Source organism: Temnothorax curvispinosus, unplaced genomic scaffold (genome assembly GCF_003070985.1).
Source record: "Temnothorax curvispinosus isolate PA1 unplaced genomic scaffold, ASM307098v1 QBEX01016541.1, whole genome shotgun sequence".
Taxonomy (NCBI): Eukaryota; Metazoa; Arthropoda; class Insecta; order Hymenoptera; family Formicidae; genus Temnothorax; species Temnothorax curvispinosus.
Genome location: NW_020226321.1, coordinates 1 through 20,217, shown reverse-complemented (window position 1 = coordinate 20,217; position 20,217 = coordinate 1). Strand labels below are relative to the sequence as shown.

Below are 20,217 nucleotides of genomic sequence, written 5' to 3'. Positions count from 1 at the left end.
CGCTTCCTCGACCTTCGACGAGCTCCTGCAAAATTGAACATTGCCTCATGTTACGGATGCAAGGTAACGACACCGACGCGGTGGACTTTGATATTCTTCGACGACACAATATAATGGGTGTTTTTTTCCATTTAGTGACAAAGTCGACACAAACGTCAGCTATCTCTCTTGGCATTTAATGAGTGACAAAGACAGAACGAGACTTGTGTCGACTTGTGTGTCAGTAAATGGAAAGCACCCAATATCGGTCGAAACGAGACTCTTCGATGAAGGGTATGAGAGGATCGCGATTTCCAGAGAAGCAGCACGAACGGACGGGCGGTTTTACAGATCTTACGGACAGCAATAAGTACCGTTCACAGATGTCACGTATTGACACATGTCCGTGGCGTACGCACGCACGGGGGGGTGTCGCGCGACGTCGGAACGACGTAAAAACGGAGTCGCAATAACGCGCCACCGAGGACGGTGAGGACGTCGTGCGGTTCGCGACCCGCGATCCGCGATCGAACGACGCGGGATGGTAGCGCAGGGGTGGAAGGGGGGAGGGAGAATAGCGAAGGTACACGCGCTCGCGGATCGGGCGAGTTCAAGTGGCAAATCGATCGTCTCACCCGAACAGGGTGCCGAAGAAGCCCTTCGACGACGACAGCTTCCTCTCGGCCTCCGCCACCAGGTGCAACGCCTTCTGCTCGCTGTCGGCCATCTCGGCGGACGTCGGTCCGATTGTTTTCTTTCCTTTCCGCCCGTATACGAAGCCCTCTCAGGCCCGATTCATCGACTGCAAACTGCAAGTCAATATATTTTCACCTGATCTCGCCGACGCGTACCCGTACCCCCGCGACCTCGCGACGTCACTAGGCCTAGGCTCCAAGACTGTCCCAAGAATCGCGGAGACGGCCAACGGCGAGGGTGTCTGTCATTGCCGTCAGGGTTGCCAACCCTCCCCATACCCCCCCCCCCCCCCCCGATCAAGACTTTAAAGGTAAAATTTCATGAACAGTGAAAAGCAGCAGCAGATCGTACTGATTGGCTGCAAAATAGAGAAGTTCTCGAGTTTCTAAAACTCCTCTATTTTATAGCCAATCAGTACGACCTGCTGCTGCTTTTCACTGTCCATGAAATTTCACCTTAAAGCAGGGTACACAAGGTATCGCGCGACATTTGAAAACCGGCAACCGCAAATTGAAGAAATCGAATTGATATAAAAAATATAAAATAATATTATCACATAAAACAACTTTTGTTACAACAGACGTATGTTATTGAAAACACAATTAATAAATCTCTGTTATATGGCCCAGATTCGGTTCTAAGAATATGTCTTACATGAAAAAGATAAACATAAAAGTAAGATTTGTATTCATTTGTATTTCTTTCGAAAAATGAACGTTTCCATTGGACGTAGACGTGCACTCCGAAGTTAGCGGAATTCGGTGCGGCGAGGTCCGACTGCAAAGTGCGATCGCGAGCTGTATGTAGTACGCACTGTACGGAGTACAGTTGGCAATTGACTTGCGCTTCAAGCTTCAAGCAGAGCGTGCTCGCGCGCAAATTACTCCGGCCTTCCTTCCTTCAGTTCCTTCTTCTATTCGGATCTACTTGACAAACTGACGACGGTATACGCGACGCGTTGATCGATCGGTCGGACATGTCGTTTCTATACAGGCAGGAGATAAAATCGCTGCAGGACGGCATGCCGAACACTTTCGTAATCGGCGTGATTATAAACAGCACGAACGTGAGAACGTTCGACGCCACTCAAGCCAGGTGTACGCATCTCCGTCGTATTCTTTTTCTCTTCTTTCCTATTGCACATTCTCGCATTTAGAACGAAGATACGGATAAAGAGATTTGGAAACGTATGGACTCTGATTCGCGGAAAATGTCCTTTTTTTACGGAAAAGCTTGCTGAATTACGCGTTGCGTCATTTCGTCGTTCACGAACGCGCGTTCGATTTTCCATTAAACGTCCGTCGCGTCGTTAAAATTCGAGAAATTAACGAATAACTCGGATAAATTGCTTTTATATTAAATTTTTGATCTTTTAACTTATTTCATACTAAATGAGAAAGAGAGAGAAGAAACTTTTGTTCCTCCCTTTTAATTATTTTGTCGATTGTTGCAGTTAGCAATGGCGAACGTAGCGTGTGGACATTTACTTTGCGCGACTCCGAGGAGGATTTTATTAACGTCACCGTGTGGGGTGGCACGGAATTCGTGAAGAAATTATCGACCACGTTTAACATCGGGTCCGTAGGTAAATATTTTAAAAATAAATCTCTCATAAATTACAAAGAGCCGCAACGTCATCATCGTGCACATTTGCAGTATATCATTTTGAAATTAATATTTTCTAATTAAATTAAGCGTCATTGATCGGGCCACTGTTAGGGAATCGATATTAATTTAATTATTTAGTAATTGTTATCTAAAAAATTATATCAAGATATGTACATGCAGTTTCCCTTTGTTTTAGATATTTAATATATATTCTCTATATAATTTCTATTTAATTCAAATTATTTCACCATGTATAAATATAAACGCAGTCAAATATAAATATAATATCACTTTTCGTGAATAGAAAAAGGATAATTAATTTATGTTTCAAGATTTATAGCGAAGTCTTGATAAAGGATTCGAGTGTCTGTTTCACAGTGGAGGTGATAAGTGCGAAAATCGTAAAACGCAATCCCAACGATAGGAACGAGCAATTCTCGCCGTCGACTTCCAGCCCTTTCACCCTAATTGTGAACGAGGGTACGGCCCTTGTACAGAATCACGACGCGCCGACTCGCAAAGGATACGAGGATCTACTAACGCGGCCCGTAAAAAGCGTGACCTCCGCGAAAAGCCTGAAAACGATTTTGGACAACATAGAGGCACTGTGCGATCGTTTTGTCGACCTTCTGGTGGTCGTTACGTTTGTAAGTTGCAACAAGTAAAGTGTCGAGTCCAATCAGACATCGCGTTTCTCGTGGGCTAATGGAAAAATAGACAATTTATTTAATCGTAAATTAGAAATTATCACAAATCTGCAACTATATTTCTAAAGTTCCGAATTCTCTCAAGTGAGCTCAACACAAAAATCTTCAGCTGCTCCAACAATTAAAACTGTCACCTTTATGCTCGTGATTATAATAATCTGTAATTATATCGATTAAACGTACTGCAGATCGCTGACGCGCGTCATATAATGACACGGGACGGACGAGCTCTAACGTGTCGCAGTTTCGAGATCGCGGACGGATCGACGGACAATACGGTGTCGTTGATGCTGTGGGATAAGGACTGGATCGAGAGATCGGCCTTTTGGGAACCGAAGAAGACAATGCTGTTCCTGATTGACGCTCGCATTGCATTTGACGAATATAAAAAGAAAACGACGTTGAGTATCTGTATGTTGAAGATCTGATTTCGACTTTTAATATAATATTGATTAATCAAATTTCTCTTAAAAAAAATAAATAATAATCTGATAAAGGGCCATGAAAATCTCCGAATAAGATTCAAATATTTCTTTAAATATTTGATAGAGCACTATATAAATTAATGTGTCTCAATGTTTATAAAAAATTCTTTTATTTCAAAATATAAAACAGTTCCTTTTTAAGTTATTCAAACAATAGAGAAATGGCGATATATACGTTTTTCAAATTCAATATTCGGATATTTTCCATATTGGGGAAGCGCACTATATGAATAATGGAAAGACTTGTTACTATACTTTCGCAATATTCGTCTCTATTGCACGCAGCAAGACGAACGTTGATCACGGAGTGTCTAAACGTACCGCAAGCCGTAGATATTATGACCGCAGTGCAACATTATGATCCTGATTCCGTATGTAGCGACCCGTTCGCCGTACCAAATCGTAAGGAAAGCAAATAAATGTTTTATGCCGAAATTAACATAAAGATAATTTTATAGCGCATATTTTAATGTGTCACTTTTGCGACATTTATTGCTGTGTCTGTTAATTATATATTTCAATTATCTATTATCAATTATGATATTATCTACAGTATTATCGCTTAAAGAATGTTTTGAATAATGAACATAATAATGGCAAAAGGAAAAAATAGATACCTCTTTCTTTCTCTTCCTTTCTCTCTCTCTCTCTCTCTCTCTCTCTCTCTCTCTTTCTCTCTTTCCTATATTTTATACAGATAAAATTTTTAGCGCAATTATATTCTTTGTGCGTGTATAATTCAAATGTTGCCATTATCATTATTATTATATTAATTTTTGTGCTAATAGCGGACACCATCACGACCGTAATGACGGTACAGCAAATCACGGAGAAATTACAGAGGAAACCAACTACGGAGGGTGAGAGATTGCAATTCGCGACAATCGTAAGAGCGTCAGTAACCGAAATAAATTTGGATGGTCCACTCAAAGACGTGATATTTATAAAATGGTACCTTTTCTTTATTCACGTTATATTATTCAATTAAAGAATCACGCTGTGTCATTCTCCACTTTTACTTTTAGCGCTCTGTGTAAGAAGACTGTCGCGGACGTGCAGGATTCTTGTATGAATTTAAATTGTCCGTCGGGCAATGGGACGCGAACGCCATTAAATACTGTAAAGTTTAACGTCAAAATTAATTTGAAGGACGACACCGGATATCTCATCGGATGTCGTTTAACCGGCGACATCGCGGAGCGAGTTTTAGGCTGCACAGCTGATGAATTTCAGGTACCTACTACTTTATTTAAATTTACTTAGAGGCTGAAAAACTATTTTCAATTGTACTAAAAAAAAATATATATATATATATATATATAAATCTCTAAAAAATTCTTTGTCGATAACGAAATAGCAAAATAATGGAAGTCAAGATTGAGACATGCAAAATAACTTTTCATATCTGTTAAATAATCTTAGTTTTAAAATTAATTTGACCAATATGCGAAAAGTATAATTATATTGCAGGCAATGACGGTAGAAAAGCGCGGCGAATTAAAGTGGCTGTATCTGTTAGAGAAATGCGAGGTTCGCCTGCACATTCTTGGACCAACGTCTGTCTTCCGACGCGCCTTGTATAACGTCTTATCTATTCAACCTGACAAAGAAACGGAGCAAGCTATCAAACACATTGCAACTACGCCCGAGTATTAAAAATTAATATCTCTGATTTGATACAAATTTAATATTTAATATAAATAATATTTAATACGACAATAATTTGTCCTAATAATAATTATTAGATATAATTAAGCTTTTTATTTTATGTCAAAAAATATAAAAATATAATATATTTCTATAAATACTTTTCTTTAACATACTTTTGTAACGTATATTTATTCATATATATATATAATACATAAATTAAATATGCAGATATTAAGAAAAAAAATAAAAAAAAAAATTATTTGCCGAAAATAAAAGATAACGGATTTTATTTAATTAAATTTAATTAACAGCAGGGAGTATATGTGTAAAATTTTATTTGCGCCGATTAAAATGATCACATATTAAAGTTATTATATCGGATCTGTCCTTTCAGCTCAGCTTATATTTAAAAAATTTATAACTTTTATTTTCCGTAATTGCTTTATTTTATTTGAAATTAATTACTGAAGTGCAGAAAGTGTAGGAAGATGTAGCTAAGTAGCTGATGTAACGCCTTTAGGAACGCGCGATGAATCTAACCGCATCGGTAAACATTTGAATTTGTGACATCGTTCGCACGCGAAACCGGCGAAACGCAACGTATTTCGCCGTTACTTACTGCCGGCCGGGTGATCTGGGGATGATCCTCGTCGTCGTAGGCACGGTATTTCTCGTTCGATCGTCGACGTGCGGTGGACAGAGAGGCGGAACCGAGGTTGGCGCTTAGCATCCCAACGTAAACGTTGAGAGAGTGTCACGTACGAATTTTGTCAATTGTCACGAGACACATTTATCCGATGCCTTCTCATGACAAACGCACGTTGCAAGTTTTGCAGCAGACTTATGATGAACTGCAGCGTTATTACACTCTGTTGCGGCTGATCAGGGCCGATCTCGAGAGAATAGCGAAGAACTTCTCCGCGATAGACGGTGGGTACCGGCAAGTGTGATACTTTTGGATACACGCAATTGACTTAACCTGTGAATTGACAAACGACCTTCCTTTTTTTTCTTTTTTTGGAATGGGGAGTTTGTTGTAACTGGCATCCTTATTCCGTGATCTCTAGAAGCTCTAATAATACAGTGAATTCTTTAAAGAATTCTATAGTTTATCCTTGGTAGTGATTAAATGATAAAGTGATTCCGTAAAGCTCTGAAAATAAAACCTCTCATTGTCAGATTAATAGAAACTATGTATTTAATGATTCCAGTTTGATCTTTAAAGGATAGCCTTTTCTCAAAACTTGTTATTATAGAATTATAGATATTTTTATTATAGATAAAATCTTGTTATATTAGTTGTTTTCCTAATGAATAAATTCATTGGCGTGATTTTGTAGGCTTCTGATAATGTTCTTCCATTGGATAAGATTAACTTACTAATTGCTTTAAAATCCCTGAAGAAAACATGGCAATAACTTGCGATCCTCAAAACATTTAGACTAAGTCGTTTATATTAACAATTTGTAATATAATTTACAATAAATTTTATTCCGTAACTACAATTTTTGTACAGAATGGCTATACAGAAATTAGGTGTGCATTATGATCACATAAGTAAACAATTTACTTCTCTTGTATTTATATTACTAAAAATGTATCATGTTAATTGAAACATATGCTTGCTCATTTCAGGAGCATAGGAGTTAATTCAAGGACAGACACGTAGACCACTTAGCAGTATATAAACAAGAAGAAAGTAAAAAAAAATCTTTTAAAAATGGATTCTCGAAAGTCTTTGGTACATAAGAGGTTGGAAACTCTACAGAATTCGCCGACTTCTTCATCGCTGTTGCGAAGAAAGTCCATTCAAACCCCAGGTTTAAACGCCACCCTTTCGGAAAACGACGATGAGGCGGAACGTATCGCTCGTCGACGTGAGATGCTTATTACGTCGACAACGCCGCCTAGTACAAGCAGCAAAAGATTCTCCCTAGGCCTGGGATTCTTAGCGGATATTCCAGCGCCCCAGATGGCCGAGAGCATAAATCAATGCATAAAACTGAGCGCCGAGAACAAGATCAATGCCAAGAATGCATTTAGCTTGGAGATGATCGACTTTATGACGTATATGATAAAGAAGCAAGATGCCAATATGTCGAATCTGCAAGTGGCCAGCACATCCCTGGACGTGAGCACCAAGATCTACGGATATCGCGTGGACAGCGTGCACATGGAGATACTCAAAATGGTCGGTGGACTGGTGATAGACAATGCGGAGAAAAGCACGGAGGAGGAGGGGGAAGCTATGCTGGACGATGCGGGGGCAAATGTCGAGGTGCAGAAAAAAAAGAAGAAGAAAGCGAAGCAAAAGATCTTTAGCACCGTGGAGGCTCTGAGAGGCAACGTCGAGATCGCGAAGCCTATCTCGGCGATGATAGGCGAGACAGATCTGCAGACCAGCGACATGCTGTACCAAGCGACGCTGCCGAACCACGCAAATTCCGGCTTCTATCTACATCCGTACAACGACGTGCTCGTCGACGTCATAGAGGATACGCCCGAGTCGCGAGGTAACGCGAATGCGAAGTACGCCATACCGGCGATCGAGGACTTCTCGGATTTAGAGATATGCGCGTCGTATTCGAACTTCGAGTTTCTCAATTGGTCCGTGAATAACGAGCCGGAAGAGATGTCCGAAGAAGAAGCCGAGCCTGATGAGAATGACAACGGATTTCAATTCGATTTGGACGCGAGCGTGGAACACGACGATGAGCCGGCGCCCGAGCCCATGAATTATTTCGACATCGAACACGACGACGACAACCACGAGAACAACGTTCAGGCATGTTATCGGAAGACAGCGGATCGTACAGACGTGAATGTCGTGGACGTACCCAACGTCCGGATGTCCGAGTACTCCTTCGTTCAACCTAACATGAAGTTGCACTGGGCCGGCCCGTCTCATTGGAAGTTTTGGAATTTCGGTAGATCTTTCACTGCCACCGAGGGTGGCTCCAAGGTGGTAGCGGCTTGCATGCAGGCTAAACTGCGAAAGAGAAAACAGTTCGAGATGCTGTACGACGAGGCACGCGATACCATAGACGCAAAGTTTGCCTCGAGCCAGTCCATTAGGTTGCACGCCAAGACCGCAAAAGCAGAATGGAGCGCCGAGAGCTTGTCGCTACCGGAAGATGTGCATTACGACATCGCACAAACGAGAAAGCTCTACCTGTACCCGAAAGTATTTATAAAGCCGGCGAGCAGCGGGGATAAAGAGAACGGGGATGCGGCGACCGCTGCGGACGTGTTCGACGGCGAGAGATACGACTATAACAATCCAAACGACACGCAGGAGTACTGTCCCAATGTTGAACACGATGACGACTATGATGATTACGGAAGTAGGGATGGCAATGACGATTGCAACTTCAGCGATACCGCCGCCGTGTTGGGCAGCCAGGGTCTCATCGGCGACAATCTGGTCGCCGCGCCAAAGCTGGTTAATAAGATACCTATCGCGTATTGCTTGAAGGCGAAGAAAATCGACATGCGACAATTGAAGAAATCCATATGGAGTTGCCTGAGGTCAACGACTGACAACGCAATGGCGGCGAATGCGCAGGAGACGGTGGACGAGGCCGATACGATGAAGGAGAGCAAGCAGTTCAGCGACGTATACAAGGCGCTGCCAAAATTGCTGACGAAAAGCAACGCCGAGGCATTGAGTGTGCCGATCTCCTTTATATCCATGCTACATCTGGCGAACGAGAAAGGATTGAAGGTTCGTTCGGTACCCGACATGTCTGACCTTATCATCGAGCCTGGGGAATCGTTAACGTGAGAAGACTTCGTCTGTGTATGTACATATTCAAGCAGACATATGGCAACCCCGTTGTTCGGAGTGTAATATTTGTCTGTGGGAGATTGTACATTGAACGTTTTATGTGTAAAACATATTGATATTTTTCTAAAAAGTAGACGTAATAAAAAATTGCGTTGCAAATTTATTTACTTTCGTTAGGATATATTTATACGACATATAATTTCAATAAGGAGTATTTGAATCGAAGATAGGAAGAATATTTACGTTGTAATTGTTGCGGGTGTCGACAAACGAAAGGACAACGAGTTAACGATCTTTTGCGAAAACTCGGCGGCAGCGATCGTATCGGAAATTAAATAAATCTAATTCGGTGTCAATAGATTACGATAAATGTACAAACGTTTACCGTATATGCCGTATACTTATCCGCTTGAAATCTTATCTCACGAAGACGTTTCGCTGTCCGACTTTTCGCGTTGTCCTCATCGACGGTCGATTTGCTAGATTCAAATTACCTGGAATTTTTATATAAAATAATTATAAATGAATAGACTATTGGAAGTTGTTGCAAGAATGTTTACGATATTTTTTTAAATAAGATGATAATATTTAGCGTGATATATCATACGATGTAATACGTGTATATACACGTGTATATTTTTTCATACAAAGAATAAAGTATCTTTTTCTATTAATTCGAAAAACGGGTTTGTCACCTTCATTATACTTGATCTAAGTTACAGAAGTATCAATTTGTTTAGTTTCTTTTATGTACAAAGCTTCACATGCGTTTCACACATATCGCAGATCACTTGTTTGACCACGCATAAATCCATCATGAGTTGCACGCGACCATGACAATATTCTCATTTTGATCCATTCTGCAAAATTGTGAAAAAAAAAATGTTATAAACCATCCTCTTTTTTCCATATCCGAGAAACGTTAAAATTACTTAGTCATGACCGTGCTGTCGAGATTGTTCCTCGATTTGTCGCGGCGATACGGACGTTGTTCCGTCTTCGCGCGTCGCGGATCTTCGAAAGTTCCTCCGATCGACGAGCGGAAGGTCCAGAGAGTCGAGAAGAGCGCGAAAGGATCGACGAGACGGGAGAAGGATGAGAATACGCAAAGGGGCGATGAGGCTAGCGATGTAAGGGTGTGCATCATCGGCGGGGGAGTGACGCCTCTCTACACCGCGATTCTCTTGAAGCAATATCGGATTATCAAGAGCATACGCCTGGTGGACACGAGGGACTCCACGTCGGAGGCTTTGACGGACGCGTCGCACCTGGAGACCAGTCCTCGTATAGATTATTTTCGGAAAAAGGATATAAAGCGGGCCCTGAGGGAAGTAAGAGCCGAAAGGAAATACCGATTGCACAGAAAATTTTCTTTATAGATCCGTTGAAATAAAGTAGCGTGAAAGGAGAGAAATATCGGGCCTAATTTAGCAATCCAGAAGAAATTTTATTTTAATTTTTTTAATAATCTAGGAGCTTAACAATCTATAGAAAATTTAAATTAATTATATACAACATATATATGATATAAAATATAAAAACATTGCTATAAATATACTGAAAAAAAAAAATGTTTAGGCGAACATCGTCGCGCTCATGGACGAGACGGACGTCGGCGCAGCGGGCAACGCGGCGACCCGGGAGCAATTCAAATCGACGGCCGACTACGTGCGTCAGACGACAGATCGGATACTGCGCTTCTGCCCGGACGCCGTCGTGGCCGTGTTCGCGCGTCCCGTCACCGCCACGCTCGCCATGGTCTCGGAGATCTTCCGGTCCTCGGGCTGGTGGAATCCCGACCGGATCGTCGGCTCGACCGCGATGTATGGCGGACGGATCGAGGAGGTGACGGCGGCCATCCTCAACCTGGAGCGCGCGAGCCTCTCGGTGCCGCTGGCCGGCGGCGCCGACGCGCGAACCGTCGTGCCGTTATTGTCGCGCACCGTTCCGTTCAACCAATTCACGAAAGTACGAACGAGAATTGTAATCGTGGAATTTTAATTTTTAATCTCAGTCCGGTAGAGTTTTTCAAGTACAAATTCAAACGCTGTCTGCCACTTTCAGGCTGATTACGACGCGCTTTTCAAAAAGCGTTCAAATTCATTTAACATCTGCGGAATTTATTAATGCAAAAATTAATTTTATTCAATAGTATGCACAAATTTGTATGTACAAATGTTGTTATTACTGTAATAATATTTAATTCTTTGAAAAAAGACTGAAAAGTTTCTTCCTAAAGAAAGAAAAAACGAGCTTTTTAAAACACAGGATGGTAATCTTGTCTCATTTCGCGTGAAATTTTCTTTTCTGTTTTATGTGACAAATAGAAGAAAACCCGTTGCATCAATCTAAATAAAATAGCCATGTGTTTATCTGTAGAAAAAAAAATTAAAATTCTACTATATATACGTCTTTCGAGTTCTTTTAAAAACTAAAATTATATAAATTACTTTAAGGAAATCGAGTCATCTTTTTATAGCTCAGATATTAAACGCACAAAGGTCAAATTAACGCATTTTTACTACAAAGAAATATCTCTTTGCAGAAAAGATACGAACGCGTTAATTTGACCTCTTTTCTCAATGTAATTAATTTATATAAAAATATATTTTCATTCATTAATTCAGTTAACGATGTTTATACAGCTGCTATTGTATAATATCACTTAGGTCACTTAGATGATAATTAAGTTTATACAATTCGCGCGTCTCTCTGTATAACAATTAATACCATTAATTATCAGGTGCAACGCAAGACTCTGCTGCAATCGTTTCGGGCCGTTGACGAGGAGGCAGGGACAGGGCTTCCCGGCGAGGGCCCATCGTTATCGTCTGGAACGGCCGCTGCGAAACTGCTGATCGACCTCGCCGCTGGTCTAACTGGACATGATCACGTCGTCACCTGCGCCTACGTGCGATCAGACGTCCTACCGCTCTGCCGATTTTTCACCAGCGAGTTGGAACTAGGCCCGGGAGGCGTCAAGCGAAACTTGGGCCTGCCAAAGATCTCGGCTGGGGAAGTACTCCTGATTGAGCAAGCGATACCCCTGATCAACGAGCACGTTGACATGGCGATAGCGGCGGTCCGGACGGAGAAGACGCGCGCGAGAACGCGGTGAACGACTCCCGATTATCTCCTCCAATTTCGAGAAATCTATTTTGGTACAATTAATGAGAACTGCGCGAATATCTTGGACCATGTTGAAATGTGTTTTGCAAATTTGTTGCGATGTATATTTAATTATACTTCCGCGATACGTTTCGTCCCGTGTAAAGTAAAACCTCGTTTTGTCAGGATCTATAAATAAATATCGCGCGAACGAGAAAAAATCATAGAATTAAGATCATAAAAAAGCGAAGATGCGTTTGAGTTTTACGTCGCCAATTAGGGAAAGGGTGGGCGATTAAAACTGATCTTTTTAACCCGGAAATAGGTACCTACCTGGGATGATTTTTACACCCCAATATCTAAGGAATGAAACGTCACAGTAATTTTAATGTGTTTCTTTCGTTTTTTATATTTTAATAATATTATCTCTTTATATCTTAATATTTTGTTTCTTACTTTTTTTAGAAAATGTCGAGTAAAACTATATATTGTCTTCAAATATTAATAGATTATAAAACAATCAAAAATATGCAATATGTAATTATAATAACACTGACTTTTTTAATCACAGGGTGTATCAGGGTGTAAAAAATCACCCTAGGTGATCAGTTATGCAATTAAAAAATCAGTCCGTTTTCCGGTTAAGAATTACAGAACAGATTTTACCAGGTGTTTGCGATCATCTTCGCGAGTTCTGCGAGTTCTGAAACTTAATTATCTCGCGGGGGGAAAAGTGACTTTGCGTGTATTCATTGTATTTGCGCACGTGCGACACAGCTCGCTCGCCCATGCAAGCGTGTTGTTTTGACACGGTGTTGATCAAACACTAGCAATCGCGGATGTCGGATGATTTGGCCATGTATCAATACCAGTATCAATGTATGTAGTTAGTAGTATCGCTTATCAGTCGGACGCGTCTGGCCGTTTCGTTGATGTCGCGGGGCTCGTTGCTGGTTGCCGTGCGCGCGCGCGCGCGCACTTGTCATCCACCCTTCTCCGCGGTGTCGAGTGCGTCGAGACAGCGCGGGGTATTATAGCTGGCGAGCGTGGATCGAGCGGAGTCAGTGAGTCACCAGTCGTTCGTGAGGTACCGTTAAACTGGGAATGAGACGCGCATTGACGCGCATTTCTCTCGTCCCCTTCACGCAGGCGGAACTGCGATATTTGCGCGCACGAGTCGCACAGGAGTGTCCATTGTTCGAGCACGAGGCGTGCGATGATTCCTTGAGGCACCAGGGCCTGAGTTTTTTTTCCCCTTGTAACGCGATTCGTACGTCGAGCCGAGTATATAGCTTGAACTATTCCGAAGGGAAGCAATCATGTGGAAACCCTTCGAGGCTGGCAGCTCGCCCGTGGACTGGTGCGAGCGCAACTACAACATCTCGCCCAGCATCGCCGAATTTATGAACACGGTTCGTATTGCGCGTTTGTCGTACATCTCTCTGTCTCTCTCTCTCTCTCTCCTTCGTGTTTCTCCGGTCAATTTGGAAATTGGTTCTACCTGGATCTGGATAAGGAGGCCCAGGTATCAGTGGTTCTGGAGTCATTGACAATTGCGATTCAGAATTGTAATGGAGAATTTACTCCGGAAACGTGAGAGGGATTTTTCCAGGAACTTGAGCAACGAGAGGACAACAAAAGCTTTTCGTTTAATACTTTCTAAATTAGTCACAAAAATATTCACCGTTGAGATTCGTACTAATCCAAGTGGTAATTGGTTTTCAGCTTTTTTCTTTCTGAACAGGTAGTTTTCTTGCACAAAGCAGATTCCACTTTTTATCAAAAAGTGTATAGGTCAAAGTTTCACTGAAATGCAAAATGTACCTGTGATAAATGGTTTTGAATTTCTTTTGTACTAGGCAGACAGATTTTTTGCTGCAATAGATAGTTTCCTGCACAGGCAGGTTCAACATTTATATTTATAAAATGTCAGATAATTTATAGGTGAAAGGTTGTTTGGTATGAGGCAGATTCTACATTTGTCAACAAATTTATAAAATCAAAGTCACCACAGAAATGGAGAGTAACCTTGTGATAACCGGTTTTCAGTCTTTTTTGCACGAGGTAAACAATTATTTGTTTTGCTGTGACAGATAGTACAGATATTCCACATTCATAAAATGTCAAACAGTTCATGGGTGAAAGTTCCATAGATCCCCAGATAATGCTTGTGATTGGATAAGAAAATTATGTTATTCTATAGGTACGAGCAAAATAAAGAATAAGTAGCTACGTTATGCGCACGGCTTATTCTCAATTTGAAATCTATTTTTCCTGAGCAAAGACACCTGGATATCAATGATTATTGAGTCACGTGAATTAAGATGCGATTAAATTATAATTAAACGAGGACCTTTTTTTTTAGAGAGTGAAACGTACAAGCGGACAACAAATTCTCAATGTCCGGTAATTTCTAAACTGGTCACAAAGGTATTTAATGTTGAGAGTTGCACCAAGACGAGATTTCCAGTTTTTTGTTGAGACAGGTAGACTTTTTGCTCGAAGCAGATTCTAAATATGAACGTGAAGTTCATAGGTCAAAGTTCCGTAGATCCGAGACAAAGTTCGTGTGTTTTGTGATTGCGAATAAGAAAATAGTACTACGCATAAACGAGACAAAGGATACGCACACTAAAAAGATAACGAGATAAAAATATGTTTATACACAAAGGCGAGAGAGAGAGAGAGGGGGGGGAGGGAGGGAGGGTACCTATATAATTGATTTGTATCTTGATTTTCATAAACATCGTTTCTTATCTCTGATAAGCCTCTGGTACGACGAGATTTTATCTCCTCTTATTCATCCAGGAATTAAACTACTAGTATATACGCAAATTGAAAACCATGTCATCTGGAACTAAATCTCGCATTTTAAAACGATGGAATGTGATTATTACATTTTCTACCAAATGTAGTTTTTTACGTACAAATGTACAAGAATATTTTTTTGCACAGAATTATATCAATGTTAAATCACGATTGATTGCATTGTATAAATAAACAAAGATGTAAACAGATGAATATAGAAAAAAATGTAGAAAGATAAATACAACAGAGGTATAGAAAGAGAGCAGTATTTCATTGTTAACTTATCTATCGTTCTTATTTTTTAGTTGAGCAATGTGGTCTTCGTGTTGCTTCCACCCGTGCTCATGCACCTATTTAGAGATTATGCACGTTTTGTGAATCCAGGAATTCATGTATTCTGGTTCTTACTGATGGTAGTTGGGCTTACTAGCGCATACTTTCACGCTACTTTGTCCTTGATAGGTGAGAATTCCAAATATATATATATCCCTTAATAATTTAAGAATAACGTGTCACGACAAAAAAAAATGGCATTTAAAAGTATTTGTCGAGATACATTTGCTTAATCGGTGAAATGGATAGTTGCGTAATAGCTAATGTTGTGCATATATGCGATAGGTCAACTATTAGATGAATTGTCTATTTTGTGGGTGTATATGGCAGGCTTCTGTATATTCTTTCCCAGAAGATATTTCCCCAATGTCGTACATAACGACAGAAAGCTCTTCTCTATATGCGCAACGTTGCCCACTCTAATCGCTACCGGCTTGATCCTGATACATCCGGCCGTAAATGCTTTCGCATTGATGAGCCTGGGCATACCAGCGTTCGGATTCTTGATCATGGAACTGAAGAGGTAAATTTCTTCGTACAGGCATTCGATATAGAAATTATACAGAAAGAGAAACTCCGATAATGATTAATGTAACGGAGACGTAGGGATATTATATGTATCTCGATGTAGCAGTCGTAACACGGAGTACACGTTGTAACGGTGTCTTAAAAAATTTGAAGGACTACCTCGATAAGAGTATACAGACTAGGATTGCGATGCGGCGCTGTATGGATACTGGCGGTATTCTGTTGGCTGAACGATCGTCTGTTCTGCGATACCTGGCTGAATCTGAACTTCCCGTATCTCCACGCGCTGTGGCATCTGTTCATCTTTATCGCGAGTTATACCGCAGGGGTGCTTTTTGCGTATTTCGCCGTGCAGGATGAGAAGCCGCACCAATCGCCGGTGCTCAGGTATTGGCCCAGAGACGACTTCGAACTCGGTATACCGTACGTGACTATTCGTAGTTACATTAATACGGATTACAATATGAATATATAGCTCTCGTAAGAGCTCCGAGATCGTTAACATCGTAACGTATTATTTATTACGGTGAAGTATATCTAACATTTGAATTTTATGCAATATTCATGCGTTTAAATGCGCAGATGATGTGTGGTGTTCCGTGATTTATAAAGATATAAATTTTATCATATTTGACGTCGTATTTTGTTTTAAAGAATCGATTATAAAGTCATTAACAAGAATTGAATTTTATATCGTGTAAGAAAATAAAAAAATATACAAGAAATTTCTACACAAGTGCATTGAATACTTAATTCAGTGATAATTTCACAAATCACTAAATGAGCGCGTATGTAATACTTGACTTGAGATATTCTAAATTTACTGCTACTCTAAAGATGCTTTTTATTTATTTAACATACGAGATTATTGAAAATATCAATGATTAAGTAAATTACATGTCCCATAGTAGCCTAATATTTCTACCTGACAATTAGCATTTCCTCTAGTGATATTAGTTAGTAAAATGTTTCTCATCTAAAAGTCTGGAACAGATCTTTCCAAGAGAGTATACAACTTTACAACAGACATTTTCGTTTCATTGTTACAAATGATGTAATAAGTTCTGTACATAATTGAAAGCAGCGTACATAAAGAAACGAAGTGATTCCCCATACGAGTAGGGATTACAAAATCGCAGATATTTATGATCATATATGTACATTAGCGAATTAGAAATTATTTATGGAATAATTGTGATATGCACTCTTGTTAACTTTTTTACAAAGGACTATTTTATAAATGTGCTTTAATACAAATCGTATCAATCGTTATTAAGAATATCATACGCATGCGTGTGTATTTTATATTTTAAGTACCGGATAAAGCATGAAGATATAGCATAAGTATACTTAATAATGTCCTATTAGTTAATTAGAATAGAATCTCAAGATTCTAACAACCGTCTTAGATGTGAGACTACATATATATATGTGCAATAAGGAAAAAAAATGTTACGGGTGAAGCATTTATTTTTTGCCATATTGTAGACTGTAACTACAATTCTGGTTTAATGAAACTATGGCAAAACTGGAATGTGTTGAATTTTCTATATTACTTATATAAGCGTGTAATTTACATATTATTTTCGATCGTTTTAATGTAATTAATATACAATCGTATAATTGTATTATATAAATGTAATAAAAAATACCAAACAAATATCAAAAATAAACAAATCTGTACAATTAAATGATCTGATTAAGGAAATGTAGTTTAATCGTATTCCCCTCTAAAACACATGACATTCTTATCAGTTTCATGGACCTTAACTTCATACAGCAATTCGGGGTTCGACATGTGCGTCTTTAGCTCATCGAATATATAAACAGCGACGTTCTCGGTCGTTGAGACAGTGTCTCTGAAGTAATCTACTTGCTTGTCTATATTTTTATGATCCATCTGATCCATCAGCACCTTTTGCATACAGTCTTTCAGGTCCTCCAAGTTCATAACCATCCCTGTGGATGAATCCACGGGTCCACGGACGGTTACTTCCACTGAAAGTGAATTAATCCTAGCTCGATTTTGTCTAATCATCAAAAAAATTTAATATTAAAAATTTTAAAGTTGAAGATAATTAAAAACAATGGCGTTCAATCTTTCAGTAAGAACATCAATCTTTTCCTTACAATTTCTTTCAAATTTATGTGTTAAACAATTCTAAATTAGACAGCATTTTGAGCTTTCGCTAGGAAAAGAGAAGAATACATTCAACAAAAAACATCACTCTATTTTTTTCAGACACTTTGTGCGTACTAGTATGTAAGATAATTAGATAACGATGCAAATTACCGGTATAATTGTGACCATGGCCATGCTTGTTGTTGCATTTTCCGAACACACGTTTATTCTCTTCATCACTTAGGGACAGGCTAAAATTAAAATTCTTTAGACCAATGCTTTGAAACATCTTCCACGAATTCTTCGATCAATTCAGAGAATCAATTTTTTTCCCTAAGAAACAACTTAATATATCTTTACATAATACACGTATATATTACATAAACATTTATTATATACTTTTACATATTTTTTTCTATATAAAATCAATTTTTAACTCTCAATAATAGACGTGAAGGACAGAAATCAAAATCTCTCATTCTTTACAAAAATTAACTAGAATGTAAAGTTGTTGAAGTTCGAGAATCGATTAACTCTTAATTAGAGAGTTTCTAAGCGACTGAAAGCAAAGAATTCTTTTCGAGAATGACACTTTCTGAGAAGCAGCTTTGTTAAAGTCTTCAAGCGAATAGCTACTTGATTTTAAGATTTGTAATTAGAACATTGCAATGTATCTGAGAAATCGAATGTTCGCAAATGACGTGCACCGTCGAGCATTCTCTCTCCTCGAGGATGACTCTTTGTACTGATCGTGAGATCACCGGCTTGGATTCGTACCTGTTCAGGCGATGGCAACAGGATATCTGCGCCTTCCGCGTCAAGTAAGCGATCGGCCTTCTGTTGCCAAATGGATCCATTCTCAACGGGAATACGCGAACATGGAGCTCGGGGATATGTCGTAGGCGATGAAACAAAGACGTTCCTCCCGGATGCGCGGTGGATTAATCAAGGCTCGCCGCAACAGCTGGAAATCGACGTGGTTGGATATTAGAGTAGTCAGAAATCTCTGTGGATAATCATCCATAATTATCCAATAAAAACCACAGTATAATGATAAATTAAAAATCTATTTCAGATAGCCAAACTTCCGTGAAAAATAGATTTTACGCAACGTCTGCTGCAAATTTTGTCGGCAGAATGCCAGTGAAAATATAAAACCTGCTCGGCAGAATATGATAGCAGATTGACTGCGTAAACCAAGCAGAATTTATCACTTTATATTTAAATATCATGTATATATATGTATTTTTTATATATGTATATATAACATACAAAATGGTTTTTTCAGTTGTTCACAAAGAATTACACATATACATATACATATACATATGTGTGTGTAATTCTTGTAAACTAAAAATTAAAAAACCATTTATATATTATATATATTTCTAATTATATAATTTAATTAAAGGAAATTAAAATACACTGAGTATTTATATATCATATATAACTTTTGAAAAATTAAAAGAAAATTTTTTACAAAATCACAGAATGCTAGAAATGACTAATTATGCCGTCATTAAGAGTCAAATGTTAAATGTAAAACTCGTAATATTAAATCATTTTAACAAACAACCAAAGTTTTCATAATACTGATATCATATCGACATTATTTACAATATCGAGAAGCGAAACCGCGATGAAAAAGTGTTATTTACGTCGCTTTTTCGTCTTGATTATTATCGGTCGAAAGATATTTACAAATAGTTGTTTGAACGTTGACTCAACGTTCCATTTCGAAAGCAAATATCTTTCTTCCGCGAGCACGTGGAGTCGTCTTCTTCGTCTATTTTTACCACAATCGCTGCGCAAATCGATCGTAAAAACACGCATATCTTTTTAATTAATCGTCCTAGTAGATTTTCCGATTGGAAACATGGACAGTGATATTATAGAAAAATATTACACCAATCTAGATTACGTCAAACCAAGGAGTAACAAATCTGTGAGTATTCAGATCCACGTACGAAAACAGATTGTCAAATTGATTGCGAAATTTACCATTAAAAATAGAGAATCTAATCTAAGGTTTTGGCATTTAAAACGATCCGATCATGTTCGTTGAAATGAGTTAATGCTGTTCCTTTACATCCATTTTCAGGAAGGGTCAATATCCGATTTAACCAGAAATGTGAAATTGGAGGGTGACAATTTTTTGGATAGGTAAAAATACTTAAACGAACATTTAAGTCTTAATGCGAACGACGCGACGAAAGTCACAGCTAAAATCGCATTTATCTTTGCTTCTGTTATTTTTAATATTTGCTTTTTATATTCGTAGATCCCTAGACACGATTAACTATATGAAGAATAACATCGATCTTTTCCAATCTGTCTGTAATCACAGAGATGTACCTCGATATATTATACACTTTTTATATGCTTATCCTACAATGGTTAAGTCTC

The 20,217-nt window shown here is 39.1% G+C and overlaps 5 protein-coding genes across 5 annotated transcripts; 4 read left to right on the top strand and 1 right to left on the bottom strand.

The window, feature by feature from the left end:
* The first annotated feature begins 1,555 nt into the window (after window positions 1–1,555).
* On the top strand, window positions 1,556–5,165 carry LOC112466751 (meiosis-specific with OB domain-containing protein-like). Its single transcript, XM_025035016.1, has 8 exons — window positions 1,556–1,772; window positions 2,129–2,260; window positions 2,662–2,930; window positions 3,179–3,401; window positions 3,761–3,877; window positions 4,264–4,426; window positions 4,501–4,708; window positions 4,946–5,165. Exons 1-8 carry the CDS (start codon window positions 1,652–1,654, stop codon window positions 5,129–5,131), a joined length of 1,419 nt encoding a protein of 472 aa, XP_024890784.1. The 5' UTR covers window positions 1,556–1,651; the 3' UTR covers window positions 5,132–5,165.
* A 554-nt stretch (window positions 5,166–5,719) lies between these two features.
* LOC112466750 (condensin complex subunit 2-like) lies at window positions 5,720–8,994 on the top strand. Its single transcript, XM_025035015.1, has 2 exons — window positions 5,720–6,055; window positions 6,761–8,994. Exon 2 carries the CDS (start codon window positions 6,846–6,848, stop codon window positions 8,907–8,909), a length of 2,064 nt encoding a protein of 687 aa, XP_024890783.1. The 5' UTR covers window positions 5,720–6,055; window positions 6,761–6,845; the 3' UTR covers window positions 8,910–8,994.
* An 856-nt stretch (window positions 8,995–9,850) lies between these two features.
* LOC112466747 (malate dehydrogenase-like) lies at window positions 9,851–12,368 on the top strand. The gene is made up of 3 exons (XM_025035011.1): window positions 9,851–10,243; window positions 10,491–10,880; window positions 11,656–12,368. Exons 1-3 carry the CDS (start codon window positions 9,851–9,853, stop codon window positions 12,028–12,030), a joined length of 1,158 nt encoding a protein of 385 aa, XP_024890779.1. The 3' UTR covers window positions 12,031–12,368.
* Window positions 12,369–12,970: 602 nt separating this feature from the next.
* Window positions 12,971–17,277, top strand: LOC112466748 (alkaline ceramidase-like). The gene is made up of 4 exons (XM_025035012.1): window positions 12,971–13,432; window positions 15,134–15,290; window positions 15,447–15,684; window positions 15,843–17,277. The coding sequence occupies exons 1-4, from the start codon at window positions 13,340–13,342 to the stop codon at window positions 16,162–16,164; spliced, it is 810 nt and encodes a 269-aa protein (XP_024890780.1). The 5' UTR covers window positions 12,971–13,339; the 3' UTR covers window positions 16,165–17,277.
* A 111-nt stretch (window positions 17,278–17,388) lies between these two features.
* Window positions 17,389–19,040, bottom strand: LOC112466749 (6-pyruvoyl tetrahydrobiopterin synthase-like). Its single transcript, XM_025035013.1, has 3 exons — window positions 18,589–19,040; window positions 17,983–18,062; window positions 17,389–17,687 (listed from the first exon to the last, which is right to left on the bottom strand). Exons 1-3 carry the CDS (start codon window positions 18,666–18,668, stop codon window positions 17,404–17,406), a joined length of 444 nt encoding a protein of 147 aa, XP_024890781.1. The 5' UTR covers window positions 18,669–19,040; the 3' UTR covers window positions 17,389–17,403.
* Between the last annotated feature and the right edge of the window lie 1,177 nt (window positions 19,041–20,217).